The 15,271-nt window shown below is 55.2% G+C and overlaps 1 protein-coding gene across 2 annotated transcripts; it reads left to right on the top strand.

Moving 5' to 3' along the window:
- Positions 1-1,345: 1,345 nt before the first annotated feature.
- Positions 1,346-15,167, top strand: GPRIN1 (G protein regulated inducer of neurite outgrowth 1). Of its 2 annotated transcripts, XM_063642515.1 has the most exons (3): positions 1,346-1,492; positions 11,990-12,185; positions 12,339-15,167. In XM_063642515.1, exons 2-3 carry the CDS (start codon positions 12,033-12,035, stop codon positions 15,063-15,065), a joined length of 2,880 nt encoding a protein of 959 aa, XP_063498585.1. In that variant the 5' UTR covers positions 1,346-1,492; positions 11,990-12,032; the 3' UTR covers positions 15,066-15,167. The 2 variants fall into 2 exon arrangements, with proteins under 2 accessions (XP_063498585.1, XP_055141051.1); XM_055285076.1 differs by having other exon boundaries at positions 11,990-15,167.
- The last annotated feature ends 104 nt before the right edge of the window (positions 15,168-15,271 follow it).

The raw sequence follows: 15,271 nt of genomic DNA, 5'->3' as shown, positions 1-15,271 counted from the left end.
GTGTGGTGCTGTCCATGGTGCTGAAACCGGTCCGACACGCTGAGGTTTTCTCCTTGCCTGGCGTGCTGCCTGGAGACGCCAGTCCCACGGATTTTCTTCATTTACCACCTAGAATTTTAAATATATACATATATTTTTTAAAGGATCACGGTGACTTACGGTTCACCAAGTAAGAGAGGGGAGTAAAATGTAAGAATAAGACGTGAGGTTTCAGGAGTTAGACTGCATGGGTTTGTAATCCCAGCTCCACTACTAACTAGATGTGTGACCACAAACAAGTTACTTATCTGCTTCTGTTTTCTTATCTGAAAAATGGAGATATAATACATTAATATTAACTTGCTCCTAAGCGATTGGAAATTGAAATTAGATAAAACCTGTAAACAGAATCTTAGCGCCGTGTCTGGCCCTACATAAGCATCATTGCCAATCGTTGTTACCATTAATTAGTAGATGGTGGTGGCTTCATAGTACCGGTGCGAGAGGGTTTTGTCACATCTAGGGCAATTACGGAATTATTTTTTCTCCTCTGGGAAGTCAAGGGGAAGGGAACTCCTTCTCTGCAGGGAAATGTGGAGGGGGTGGGCAGCGAGTCTCCGTGACCTTGGTGATTCAGGTGCCACTGGAAGCCCCTGAACACCTACTTTGCCCTTCCAAGACCACCGTGAGGTGCTTAATGTTAGTCCCGTTTTACAGATCGGGAAACTGAGGTGCAGAGAGGTGAAATGATTTGCTCGAGGGTACCCAGGGGAGGGGGGCGGGCGGGCCCCCCGGGGAGGCCGCAGCCAGGGACTGGAAGGCATCTCTCCCGCATCACTACCTCCGGCGTCCCCGCCACTCGCTGGAGCGTGGGCAGCGGCGAGACAAAGGGCCGGGGGCGGGGAAGAGGAGGCCGGAAATGCGGCCGGGGGTAGGGGGGGCGGAGGCGGGAAATTTCCTCGCTGGCGGGGCCGGGAGATCGCGTCGACCTGGGTCCCCATCCAGGCGCCTCGAGTCCTCAGGCCGGCGACTGCCCCCTCTGAGCCCCAGTTCCCGCCTTGGTCAAGCCAGGCGAGGGCATTCGAGGGGCTAGTCTAATTATCTGCGAGACGGCGCGCCCCGCCCTCAGCAAGCTCGCAGCAAAGGGGCAGCCTCTCTGGCCCTCAGTCTCCCTGTCTGTGAAGTGGGAACCCGCCCGAGGACGGCGCGGAACGCAGGAGCCCAGGGGCCGCAGTTAGGGTTGGCCAGCGAGGGGCGCCCCTCCCTCGCTCCCTCCGGCCGCGGTTTCCCCGCGGTCACCGCCCCCTCGCGGTTCCGAGGCGGCCGGGCGGCCAGTGCGCATGCCCGGGGCGGGGCGCGGGGCGGGAGCGCGGAACCGGCGCTGGGGACGGCGGCGCCGAGTCTGCGGGTCCTCCCGCCAGCCCGGCCGGAGGCAGCCGAGGCCGCTCGGGCGGCGGCGGCGGCGGGAGCCGGAGCGCATCGCGCCCAGGAGCCGGGGCTGCGGCACTGCCTGGTAAGCGCCGCGCCCACACCCGCTGTCTTTCCGGGCGGGCGGCGGCAGCCCCTTTATCCGCTCGCTGCCGCCCCGGAGCCGCTGTCCAGGGTCCTCGAAGCCCCCCGGCGGCGGGGCTCAGACACCTCGCGCGGCATGAGCCCGTGTGTGTGCGCGCGGCTGGGGGCGGTGGGTGTCTGTTTCCAGGCTCCTCGCCGGGGCGGGGCGGGGCGGGGGCGGGTCCCGCAGCCCCGCACCGAACATCCGAGGGGCCCGGCGGGCCAGGCTGCCCTGGCTGTGGGGTCGGCCCCGCGCCCGGCCTTGCCGCCGCCCGCTGGCTTTGTTCGGCACGGCCGCGCGGGAGGGGGTGCTTCCCGCCACTGGGGGGAGGGCGTCCTCCCGCGTTGATTCATCTTCCCCGGAGCGAGCTCAACGCTCCACTGGCTCCACTCGCACTACTGAGCACACTCGCCGTCACACACCCAGTGCGGCACACACTCCGGGGCGCGATCACACACCACCGCGTTCACTCACGGGCGCCTCATTTCCTCGAGTGAGGCCACAGGTCTACCGCACACACACAATGGCTGTTGGTCATTCCATTAGACTCATACACACGGCCACCTGTCACCCAGGGTACTGGGTGGGAGCCTTGCGTACACACCCAGGCACAGCTACGCACTCAAACCAGCCATCGCTGATCACAGCATGGTCATCAACTCAACAATACTCCCTGATCACAACACTCTCGGGACCACCCTGCCCTGGCCTGCTCACCCCTGCTTATGGTGTCCCTTGCGTACCCAGAGACCCTGGAGTAGACTGCCACCCTTGTGCACACACTCCCTCTTACACACACACTCTGTCTCAGCGTGCTGCCCACTCCCACCCACACTGGCCCACGTTTGCACGTCCATGAACGTCCATTCTTGCCCTCCTATGTATGTATGTATGTACGTATGTATGGTCTGAGGGCCGTTTCTGGAAGCAGGTCTGGCTAACACCTTTAGATTCCTTCTCCCCCCACAGCCCCGAGCAGGAGACTTTGCTGCTCTAAGGGCACTACGAGAGAAGGGAACAAGGGGCAGCAGACTGAGATGCTCAGACACACTCACACGCCTGACGAAGCCCCTCAAGCCTTTGTTGGTCTTGTCAGCACAGGAAGAGGTATTTGCAGGTGCTTGGCAGTTCTGGCCCTGTTTATGGGTGTAAGGATGGCTCCATGCTGGAAAGAAATCCTAGAGGGAAAGGAATGGCTGGCCAGGTCTCTGCGGCCTGAATGGGCAGTCACAGGGGCTGCTGCTCTCCCTGGGAGCAGGACACAGGCACCTGTGCAACACCCAGATAAGCTTTCCTAGGAGTGAGATACCCACAGGGTCCAAGTAGCCCCCACGACGCAGAAACACACAGGCCATTCTGCACATGCGGGATGTACGTACGCACAACAAGCTCTTCTTCAGCAGAACACAGGAGCCAGGTCCTGGCCCCAGAGTGGCCCAAGCTGGTACATACATCCACATCCACAAGCAGTCTGCTCACTCCTTTGCATGCCAGGTGAGCCTGCCCACATACCTAGAAGACATTCCTACCTTCTGCCTCAGTCGGGCCACACTCAACTTGTTTGTGCCCAAGTGTACAGGCTCATCTGCTCATAGGGTGTATGCATTCCCACAGGTGGGGGAATGTATGCAGGGGCACGGGGAGCTCTTGCTTCTTCTACTTCATGCTCCTTAGCACTGTTGCTTGGGAGGAAGCTTGGCCTGACCTCAAAAACCAGAAAGGAGGTTTTAAGAACCAAATGTCAGGCCAGGTGCAGTGGCTCATACCTGTAATCCCAATATTTTGAGAAGCCCAGGCAGGAGGATTGCTTGAGGCCAGGAATTTGAGACAAGCTTGGGCAACATACCAAGACCCCCATCTCTACAAAAATTTAAAGATTAGCTGGGTGTGATGGCACATGCCTGTAGCTACTTAGGAGGCTGATGAGGGAAGATTGCTTGAGCTGAGGAGTTGGAGGCTACAGTGAGGTATGATTGTGTCACTGCACTCCAGCCTGGGCAATAGAGTGAGACCCTGTCTTAAAAAAAAAAAAAAAAAGAGCCAAGTGTCAGTGTCCACGATCTTAGAAAGAACCCAGGTTTTGTGCTTGGGCACAATTGGCTTTGAGCTACAGCCTTCCCTCCCACCCCAGCTGTGTGCCCTTGGTCAAGTCTTCTCGCTCTGACTTCAGTGGCCTCATCTGTGAAATGGGATGATAATGCCCCCCTCATGAGATTGTTGTGGGATCCAGATGATAAAAAGAGACTGAGACCGGATGCAGTGGCTCACGCCTGTAATCCCAACACTTTGAGAGGCCGAGGTGGGTGGATCACTTGAGACCAGGAGTTCAAGACCAGCCTGACCAACATGGTGAAACCCTGTCTCTACAAAAAATACAAAAATTAGCCAGGTGTCGTGGCGCATGCCTGTAATCCCAGCTACTTGGGAGGCTGAGGCAGGAGAATCACTTGAACCTGGAAGGTGGAGATTGCAGTGAGCCGAGATCATGCCACTGCACTCCGGCCTAGGCAACAAAGCAAGACTCAGTCTCAAAAAAAGAAAGACTGAGCATGCTGGGCCCAGGTAATGGAGCTGGGTTCTAGTGGGATAGTTGCGGGGAGAGAATGTGGGGCCCCAGGCCTGGGCTGCCTCTCAGAGAAGCAGCTCTAGGATCCTCAGGCCTCCCCAAGATCCAGGAAGGGCCCAGCAGAACTGTGAGCAGTAGAGCCTCTGGGAATGGTCTTGGGGCAGTTCTGAAACCCAGGGCTGGCCTATCTCTTCCAGATGAAACTACATCCCCTCCCCCAATTCACATATTGGAAAACTGAGACCCACAGAGTAGAAAAACTCACACAGAGTCATAGAGGATATCAATGACTAAGCTGGGGCTTGACCCCACATCCTTCTATCTCCCTGACCAGGCTCTCTGCCCCTACCCTGGACTTTATCCCATCTCAGAGGCTGGAAAATACAAGTTGGGGATGGGAAGCCTGGGGACTTTCAAAAGGGGCATGTTATCAGCTGAGCCAAGCTTGCCTCTCGGAACCTGTTTCTTCCTCTGGAAAACAGGACTACAACACCTGCCTGGCAGGTGGGTGGGATTTGCACACAGTAAGGGCTTGATTTGTACAAGGTCACCTCTGCCTTTCATGGCATTGAGGTCCAGGGTCCAAACTCAGGTGGCTATAGGCCAGGAGGGTAACATACATGAAGGGCCAGCTGTGAGAAAAACAACAGTGAGAATTTCATGATTGATGGCAGCAGACAGTCAGCCTCAGTGTCTAGGACACCATGGGGAAGAGGGGGGATTGTGGCTGATTGGACAGTACACTCCCATCTAAGGAGGCTGTCCCTTTGGGGCTCCAGCTGAATGTTGCCAGGCAGGAAGCACGCTCAGATTGCCAAATTTTAGTTTTCCAAGAGAAGCTGGAAGTCTTACTGTCACATGAAATCTTCTAATGTTTAGAAGTTGATCAGTTAATTCCTTTTTTAAACTGATTTTAAAATGTGTTTAGCTCTGTGGGTCAAACAAGCCTGTCTGAGGGTCAGGTTTTGCTGGTTTGTGTCTCTGCTGCAGGCCCTTTCCTCCCCTGCCCCCTCCTGGGAGCACAGCTGGGCTCTGACAGGCTGAGTAGATAAAAACAGGCCTTCCACAGACACAGCCCAGCCCTAAAGTGAGCAGAGTCAGGCACACCCCTCATTTTCTTTAATTCTCACTATAGCCCTGGGGGAGCAGGAGGTGGGTTCTTCAGGGTCCCCAAGGAGGAGAAGAGTGTTGCTTGAAGTCACAGAGCTGATAAGCGGTGGGCTGGCCTGACTTTCTGCCCCGGCTTCACCCAGGAAGAGAAGCTTGTTGGCTGGGCTGGTGTGTGAGGACCCCAGGGCTGGGCATCCAGGGCTGAAATGAGGGGTAGTGAGGGCCCAGAGCACCCTTCCTGTATCCTTTGCTGACTCCTTCCAGCTCCAGCTAAACTCCCTGTACACCAGCCAGGCAGCTGTTGAATTCCTATTTTCCAGAGAAGGAAACGAGGCAAGCATGGTAGGCAGATCCTGGCCCTCACTGGAACCTGGGTCCTTTCTCTCGCTCTCTGTCTCTCTTTGTTTTAAAGACAGTTTCTTGTTCTGTTACCCAGGCTGATCATAGCTCACTGCAGCCTCAAACTCCTGGACTCAAGAGATCCTCCTGCCTCAGCCTCTGGAGCAGGCAGGACTATAAGTACATGCCACCACACCTGGCTAATTTCTTTTTTTTTTTTTTTAATTTAAGTTTTTTGTAGAGACGGGATCTTGCTATGTTGCCCATGCTGATCTGGAACTCCTGGCCTCAAGCAGTCATCCCACCTTGACTTCCCAAAGCACTGGGATTACAGCCGCGGTACTCAGCCCCGGGGCCCTTTCCCTTGACCATCTTCCTGGTCACCCTGGCTTATAACGTCCTTTTCCATAGCCCAAGCGCCAGATGGATCAGAGGTTGCAAGCTGGTGACCTAGGGGTCAAAGTTGGCTCATGAAAGTGTTTTGGAGGCCGGGCGCGGTGGCTCACGCTTGTAATCCCAGCAATTTGGGAGGCCGAGGCGGGTGGATCACGAGGTCAGGAGATCGAGACCACGGTGAAACCCCGTCTCCACTAAAAATACAAAAAAATTAGCCGGGCTTAGTGGCGGGCGCCTGTAGTCCCAGCTACTCGGAGAGGCTGAGGCAGGAGAATGGTGGGAACCCGGGAGGCGGAGCTTGCAGTGAGCCGAGATTGCGCCACTGCACTGCAGCCTGGGCGACAGAGCGAGACTCCGTCTCAAAAAAAAAAAAAAAAAAAAAGAAAGTGTTTTGGCCGGGCGTGGTGGACCATGCCTGTAATCGCAGAACTTTGGGAGGCCAAGGCAGCCAGTCAGTTGAGGCCAGAAGTTCGAGACCACCCTGGCCAACACGGTGAAACTCCGTCTCTAATAAAAATTAAAAAAATTAGCTGGGCGTGGTGGTGTGCGCCTGTAGCCCCAGCTACTCGGGTGGCTGAGGCACGAGAATTGCTTGAACCCGGGAGGCAGAGGTTGCAGTGAGCTGAGATTGTACCACTGCACTCCAGCCTGGGTGACAGAGTGAGACTCTGTCTCAAAAAAAAAAAAAAAAAGTGTTTTGTTTAGCCTGTATGATATTTTTTAAATTAGCCAATATTTAAAATACAGATATCCAGGCCGGGTGCGGTAGCTCATGCCTGTAATCCCAGCACTTTGGGAGGCCAAGGCAGGCAAATCACCTGAGGTCGGGAGTTCAAGACCAGCCTGACCAACATGGAGAAACCCTGTCTCCACTAAAAATACAAAATTAGCTGGGCATGGTGGCACATGCCTGTAATCCCAGCTACTTGGGAGGATGAGGCAGGAGAATCACTTGAACCTGGGAGGCAGAGGTTGCAATGAGCCGACATAGCACCATTGCACTCCAGCCTGGACAACAAGAGCAAAACTCTGTCTCAATAAATAAATAAATAAATAAATAAATAAATAAATAAATAAATAAATAAATAATACAGGTATCCAGATGTATGACTTAGCTAAAAAAAAAAATTAGGAAACCTGGAGGCACAGTGGCCACATTCACTTCTCTGCTTAAATACTTCCAAGGGGCGGGACACAGTGGCTCACTAGGTGCTAGGTATAATCCTACTGTAGACACGAGATCCTGCTATGTTGCCCATGCTGGTCTGGAACTGTTGGCCTCAAGAGATCAAGATATAATCCTATTACTTTGAGAGGCTGAGGTGGGAGGATCACTTGAGCCTAGGAGTTTGGCTCTTAGACCAGCCTGGGCAACATGGCGAAACCTCATCTCTACAAAAGATACAAAAATTAACCCAGCATGGTGGCACACATCTGTAATCCCAGCTGCTTGGGAGGCTGAGGTGGAAGGATCATTTGAGCCCAGGAGGTCAAGGCTGCAGTGAGCCGAGATCACGCCACTGCACTCCAGCCTGGGCAGCAGAGTGAGACATTGTCTCAAATAAAAAGAAAATACTTCCAGGGTTTCCAGTGCCCTTAGGCTAAACCCCTCTCCTCCACCATGCCTCGTGTAATTTGCTGCCTCCTCTTCCACTGCCACCCCCTTTCCAGCTCCACTCCGGCTCTTCATGGCTGGCTCAGATGGTAACCGCCTCAGAGGGGGCTTTCTTGACCACATGTCTAAACCAGCTGCCCACTCCTTTGTCTTCACAGCATCCATTATTTGAAATAATATGATTTATTTGCTACTTGTTCATTACCCTCCTCCCAATCTTTCTGCATCTGTAAGGCAGGGACCCCACATTTCTTATTCACTGCTGTATCCCCAGTCCTAAGAATAATGCCTAGAACATTGCCTGTGTGCTCAGTAAATGCTGAGTTAATGGAATGATTCCTAATTGGCCATAACTGGCAGAAATTAGAAGGGGTCAGTGCCCTGTAGGTTGCCACAGTCCCCACCACTCCCTCTTGTCTCCCTCAGTCTGGGGATGTCAGGAGTCTTTCATCATCTCCCTTGCAGGAGAAAACAAATATTTATCTGTGCCCATATCACTATCCAAAGGCCAAAGATGAAGATGGACTCAATTCATGCCACTCAAATCTGATGCCTGCCTGACCCCTGCAGGCTGGTGACCATCCAGTGATCCCAAGAATTCCAACCAGACCTCTCCCGTGCTTCTGGCCTGCTTCCTACTGCCTCCTGGATGTCACCCCCACTAAGTCCCATGGGTACTCCAGTTCCACTTCCAAAACCCTGTGCCCCATCATCCTCTGCAAAACTGTTCTTCTTCCTGTGTTCCCCTCTTAGTGATGGTCCCCCTCCCCCACCTCATAAGCCAGAGCCTGGGGGACCCAGTAATGAACAGTATCGACTGTGTCCCCATCCAGAGACCTGAGGTCTGGCCAGGGACCCAGAGGTGTAAATGGCTAGATGCAGAGTGACATGAGCCTTGTTAGAGGAGGAACAAGAGGCTACAAGAATCTCCAGGAAGCTGGTAGCCAAACAAGGCCCACTAGAGGAGGAGGCGTTTTAACGGAGACCTGAAGGTGTAATAAGAGACAGCCAGGGAAGAAGGGAGGGAGAGATTCCTCCAGAAGAGGGTGTGTAGAGGCTGAGATGGTGGAGGAGAGAGAGAGTGTGTATGTGTGTGTGTACATGTTTTGGGGGTGGGAGTGGGTAATGAAAGATAAATCCCAGCACTTAAGTAGAAACATAGGGGCTTAAGAGCATATTAAAGAGCTGGACTTTACCCCAAAGGTAAGAGGAGTCATTAAAGTTTCTCTTTATTGTCCATTAGAAAAAAAAAGGCTACGTGTGCACATAACCACAATTTAAACATCACAAAGGGGCGCACAGAGAAAAGCTTCTCCCACCCTCAGATCCCCGCTCTTCCTTCTGAGAGGCAGTCACTGCTGAAAGTTTTATAGGATTCCATCCAGAAACTCTCTCTTTATAAATAAACCCATCCATGTGTGTCCTTTTCCTTGGCTACACGCGTGGGATCCCAGTAGCCATGCTGTCCCCTGGCCTTTTTCAATTAATTTATCTTGGGTGCTTTCCCTCATTACCCCACACCTTCTAGTAGCTGCCCGGTGCTCTGCGTGGTTGTCCCACATTTCACAGAACCTGCCTCCCGGTCTTGTTCTTACCACTAGCCATGCCCTTGTGTACCCCAGGACCATCTTCAGGACCCCAGGTCTATCTTCAGGACCATGCCTAGAGGTGGGCTTGGTGGCTCAAATGCTATGCGCATTGTAAACTTTGATAGAAATTGATAAATGTCCCTCCAAAAAGATTACAACTAATTTACATTTCCGGCAAGAATGAGGAGGGTTTTGAGCCAGGGAGGGCACAGCTGGCTCTGCATCTTAGGTCATTCAGTCATTCATGGAACAAATCCGTATGAGGATCTTCCTTGCTTACTGCATGTGTGCCAGGTCTCAGCTCTGGGATATATCAGATGGCACAGCAAAGTCCCCACCTCCTGGAGCTGGCATTTTAATGACAGTGACACACCACAAGCAATAAACGAATATATGTGATATGTCAGATGGTGCCAGGTACTATGGAGGAAAACTGATTAGAATAAGAGGGTGGAGAATGCCAGCCAGAGCCGGGGAGGAGGCTGTTTTACATTGCATGGGTCAGGGAAAGCCTTGGGGAGCCGACCATGCAGATATTTGGAGAGAAATCTCTCCATGCAGAAGAAGCAGGCAGCGCCAAGGCATGGAGGCAGGCGTGTTCGAGGCTCAGCGAGGCACCCAGCGTGGCTGAAGCAGCGTGAGGGAGAGGGACAGCAGCAGCAGAAAGGGCAGAGGAGGTGACGGGGCCTGAAGATGCAGGGGCTTCTGGGCCATTCTAAGGAGTTTACTTTTACTTTGCATGGGATGGGGAGACACTGCCTGGTTCCGAGCAGGGGCGGGGGACATGATTTGTCTCGGGTTTTACTAAGATCCCTCTGGCTGCTGTGTTGAGAATAAGCTATGGGACAAAGGAAAAGGCAGAGATAATCCAGGTGAGAGATGGTGGGGGGTTCAGATGGCAGTGGCCAGATGCTGGATATATTCTGACGGTAACTCCATTATGTTTTGCTGATAGACGTGGGGTGTGAAAGTCAAGGGTGATTAGGGAATTGGGCCTGAGCATTAAAGCGATGGTTTTGGAGCAGGTTTGAGGGGATCAGGAGCTCTATTCACTTTGGCTACTGAGTGTGTAACGGAACGGGGTTGCTTGTAGGTCCAGCAGGCAGCTGGATATCCCCCAGGCACTACAAACTCAGCTTGTCCAAAAACAGATCTCCCCCTTTCCTACTTCTCCTGCTCAGCACCATCACCCAGCAGCCCTCACCCTAGCCAGTACCCTGCAGACCACCCCAGCCGTTACCAACACAGCCCATTGGTACCTGTCAGTTTTCCTTTGGATTTCTCAATTCTGCCTTTAACTACCATCTCCAGGACCTCTGCTGTGCTGTCTGTCATCGAGATTCCTGCAACTGCTCAGGGCCTGTTGCAGAGAAGGGGCTAGGTGAATGAATGAAGGATTACATGGATGAAAGATTAAATGAATGATTTACCAGCTTCCTCACAGGTCTTGGCCAACCCCTGTCCTCCTTCAGCCCAGCCTCCATACCATCCCAGAGGAATCTTTGAAAACACACACATCTGACTATGTCCCTTCCTTGACTAGAAACCATTCACAGTTCTCCAGGGCCTACATAGACATAAACTGGTGGCCTACAGGCAGGTCTTGTTTGGCCCACATAGTGTTTGGGTTTTTGTTTTTTTTTTTAACCTTGAATTAATTAGCATATTTTACATTAAAGTCTGGATTTCCCACTTAAGCAACTGGAAGAATTGGTACCACCAGGTTGCTTTCTCCAGGTTAGCACTTGGCTGATGGAGTAGTGGTTCTCCCTTTATTATTTTTATTTATTTTTGTTTTTATTTGTTTATTTTTGAGAGGGAGTCTTGCTCTGTTGCCCAGGCTGGAGTACAATGGCACAATCTTGGCTCATTGCAACCTCTGCCTCTCAGGTTCAAGCCTCGGCCTCCTGAGTAACTGGGATTATAGGCATGCACCACCACACCTGGCTAATTTTTTTTGTATTTTTAGTAGAGACGGGGTTATGCCATGTTGGCCGGGGGGGTCTTGAACTCCTGACCTCTAGTGATCCGTCAGCCTCGGCCTCCCAAAGTGCTGGGATTACAGGCGTGAGCCACCGCGCCCGGCCATCCCTTTAGACAGAGCATGTGCTAACTTGCCATAGTCCCCACCACTCCCTTTTGTCTTATGTCTAACCCACTTCCCTCACTTAAATTACCTACCTGACCCCTGGACATCAGAGTTTGCAGCCCCTGGCCTAGAGGACAAAAGCATAACTTCTGGATAGTGTGTTGCGTGGGGTGGGGTTGAACAGGGAGGGGCGATAGTAGGCAAAGTTGAAAAGTTAGGCTGTGGGTGGGGCGCAGTGGCTCACGCCTGTAATCTCAGCCTTTGGGAGGCCGAGGTGGGCGGATCACCTGAGGTCGGGAGTTCGAAACCAGCCTGACCAACAAAATACAAAATTAGCTGGGCGTGGTGGCGCATGCCTGTAGTCCCAGCTACTTGGGATGCTGAGGCAGGAGAATCGCTTGAACCCAGGAGGCGGAGGTTACGGTTGCGGTGAGCTGAGGTCGCGCCATTGCACTCCAGCCTGGGCAACGAGAGCGAAACTCTGTCTCAGAAAAAAAAAAGAAAAAGAAAAAGAAAGTTAGGCTGTGGCCAAGTTGCGAAGGGCCTTGAATGCCTTGTAAGATGTCTTTATACAGAGGGCCACTGGGAGCAGTGAAGCAGGGGAGTGACATGCTTGGGTTTGTGTTTTTAGTCCAGGTCCTCTGGACAGGTGGGGACCAGATGTGACACAGCCCTCAGTGAGGAGGGGGAGAGGGCAGAGGCTCCTCCCCCACTGAGCTTTGGGAAGTCTGAGTCAGCTCTCTCTCTGTTTCAGAACCAGACAGCAGCCTTGGGTGCAGGCGTGGTCATGAGGGCAGATGGACACTGCTGAAGACCCGGCCTGGCTCCAGCTGCTTCAAAAGGACTCCAGCCCCCCAGGACCCCGACCCACAGCCTTCTTCTGCCCACAGGATGGGAGCCTGGGGGCTGGCAGCTCGGCCATGAGGGATTACTGCCCCTCCCAGCAAAAGGCAAGCCCTGCACCCCCCAGGCACACTCCTGACCAAAGCCCAGGCATGGAGTCTAGACACAGAAGCCCCAGTGGGGCTGGGGAAGGAGCCTCCTGCTCTGACGGCCCCAGAGGGAGCCTGGCCTGCCCCTCCCCAACCTGCTTCTCTCCCCAGGAGGCACCCTCCAAGGAGACATTGGAGGCACATGGAGCCTACATCTCAGGGACACCAGAAACCACCACGTCTGGGAAGCCAGAGCCTGTGTCCTCCGTGAAAACTGAGCCCAAATCCTCCGATGACAGAAATCCTGTGTTCTTAGAGGAGATGGATTCCAAGTCCTCAACGCAGGCCGATTCCACTTCCACAGGAAAGGAGGATCCTGGGTCCTCGCGGAAGGCAGATCCCATGTTTACAGGAAAGGCAGAGCCTGAAATCTTGGGAAAGAGGGATCCTGTGGCTCCTGGAAGGATGGATCCCATGACTCTAAGAAAGGAAGATCTTGGACCCCTGGGAAAAGTAGATCCTGTGTGCTCCAGCAAGATGTATGCAGTGTCGCCGAGGAAGGAGGATCCTGGGTCTTTGAGAAAGGTGGATCCTGTGTCCTCAGACAAAGTGGACCCTGTATTCCCAAGAAAGGAGGAGCCCAGGTATTCAGGAAAAGAGCATCCTGTGTTCTCAGAAAAGGTCGCTCCTACATCTGCAGAAAAGGTAGATCTTGTATTGTCGGGAAAGAGAGATCCTGGGCCCTTGGGAAAGGCAGACCCTGTGCCTTTGGAAAGCATGGATTCTGCGTCAACAGGAAAGACACAGCCTGGGCTCCTGGGCAAGCTGATTCTAGGCTCATCAGGCAAGAATGGGCCTGTATCCTCTGGGACCGGGGCTCCTGGGTCCTTGGGAAGGCTGGATCCCACATGCTTGGGGATGGCAGATCCCGCATCTGTGGGAAATGGAGAAACTGTGCCCGCCACAAAAGAGGACTCCCGGTTCCTGGGAAAGATGGAGTCTGCCTCCTCAGGAGAGGGGCGTCCTGTGTCTGGTCACACGGATACCACGGCTTCAGCAAAGACAGGTCTCACGTCTTTGAAAACTGTGGATCCCGTATCTTCAGGCAAGGCGGATCCAGTTTCTCTGGGAAAGATGGACCCCTTGTGCTCAGGAAAGCCAGAGCTCTTGTCTCCTGGACAGGCAGAGCATGTGTCTGTGGGAAAGGCAGGAACTGTATCCCCAGGAAAAGAGGACCCCATATCTGCCGGAAGTAGAAAGACATCATCTGAAAAAGTGAATCCTGAGTCTTCGGGAAAGACAAACCCTGTGTCTTCAGGTCCAGGCGATCCCAGGTCCTTGGGGACAGCAGGTCCCCCATCTGCAGTAAAGGCTGAGCCAGCGACTGGGGGAAAAGGAGATCCCCTGTCCTCGGAGAAGCCAGGTCTGGCGGCCTCTGGAAAGGCGGCTCCCACAGCCTCAGGGAAGGCCGAGCCCCTGGCGGTGGGCAAGGAGGACCCTGTGAGCAGGGGAAAGGCAGACGCTGTCCCCTCTGGACAAGGGGACTCTGTGTCTATAGGTAAAGTGGTCTCAACTCCAGGAAAAACAGTCCCGGTGCCCTCGGGGAAGGTGGATCCCCCGGGGAAGGTGGATCCCGTGTCCCTGGGAAAAGCAGAAGCTATCCCAGAGGGAAAGGTGGGTTCTCTGCCTCCAGAGAAGGGGAATCCTGTGAACACCACAAAGGCGGATCCCAGGGCCTCGGGGAAAGCAGAACCGCAGTCTGGTGGCAAAGCAGAAACAAAGCTCCCTGGGCAAGAGGGCGCTGCAGCGCCAGTAGAAGCAGGGGCTGTGTGTTTGAAAAAGGAGACGCCACAGGCCTCAGAGAAGGTGGATCCTGGATCCTGCAGAAAAGCAGAGCCCATTGCCTCAGGGAAGGGAGAGCCTGTGTCCCTGGGGAAGGCCGACTCTGCACCTTCCAGAAAAACGGAGTCCCCATCCTTGGGGAAGGTGGCCCCCCTGACTCTGGAGAAGACCAAGCCGTCCTCCTCCTCCAGGCAGCTAGACGGCAAAGCCCTCGGCTCAGCCCGGTCTCCCGAGGGTGCCAGGGGCAGTGAAGGCCGCGTGGAGCCGAAGCCCGAGCCCGTGTCCAGCACCGAAGCCTCCAGTCTCGGCCGGAAAGACCTGGAAGCCGCTGGGGTCGAGAGGAGCCCCCGCCCAGAGGCCGCAGCGCCCCCACCGGGGCCGCGGACTCGCGACAACTTCACCAAGGCGCCGTCGTGGGAGGCGAGCGCCCTGCCGCCGCCGCGCGAGGACGCGGGCACTCAGGCGGGCGCGCAGGCCTGCGTCTCAGTGGCCGTGAGCCCCATGTCTCCGCAGGACGGCGCTGGGGGCCCGGCCTTCAGCTTCCAGGCGGCGCCTCGCGCGCCCAGCCCGGCGCCCAGACCGCCCTCGCGCCGAGATGCGGGCCTGCAGGTGTCGCTGGGCGCCGCCGAGACGCGCTCCGTGGCCACTGGGCCCATGACACCGCAAGCCGCCGCGCCGCCCGCCTTCCCCGAAGTGCGGGTGCGTCCCGGCTCAGCGCTGGCGGCCGCTGTAGCACCCCCGGAGCCGGCCGAGCCCGTGCGAGACGTGAGCTGGGACGAGAAGGGCATGACGTGGGAGGTATACGGCGCCGCCATGGAGGTGGAGGTGCTGGGCATGGCCATCCAGAAGCATCTGGAGCGACAGATCGAGGAGCACGGCCGCCAAGGGGCGCCCGCGCCGCCGCCCGCCGCCCGTGCCGGCCCCGGCCGTTCGGGCTCGGTGCGCGCCGCGCCCCCAGATGGCGCCGCCAAGCGTCCGCCCGGCCTGTTCCGCGCGCTGCTGCAGAGTGTGCGCCGGCCGCGGTGCTGCTCGCGGGCGGGACCCACGGCCGAGTGATCTGCCCCCATTTTGTACGCCCGAGTTTCCGACCTTCTCTGGCTCCCTTCTTGATCACAGGCCCCTGGAAGGGGTCCCCTCTGCGTGCCACAGGCCTCCGAGGGGTTGTGCAGCCTCTAGGGCTGTTGCGTCCCCGTCTTTCCAGCCCCTCCCATCACAAACAGAAGAACCCCTTCTACCAAGCTCCCTCGTGGCCACGAGCCCAC

Source organism: Symphalangus syndactylus, chromosome 7 (genome assembly GCF_028878055.3).
Source record: "Symphalangus syndactylus isolate Jambi chromosome 7, NHGRI_mSymSyn1-v2.1_pri, whole genome shotgun sequence".
NCBI classification, from domain to species: domain Eukaryota; kingdom Metazoa; phylum Chordata; class Mammalia; order Primates; family Hylobatidae; genus Symphalangus; species Symphalangus syndactylus.
The sequence above is the reverse complement of the archived record's forward strand: the minus strand, read 5'-3'. Positions and strand labels throughout refer to the sequence as shown.

Excerpts from the sequence above, each read along its gene's own strand:
- GPRIN1 (XM_055285076.1), top strand. The coding sequence starts at position 12,033 with ATGGACACTGCTGAAGACCCGGCCTGGCTCCAGCTGCTTCAAAAGGAC.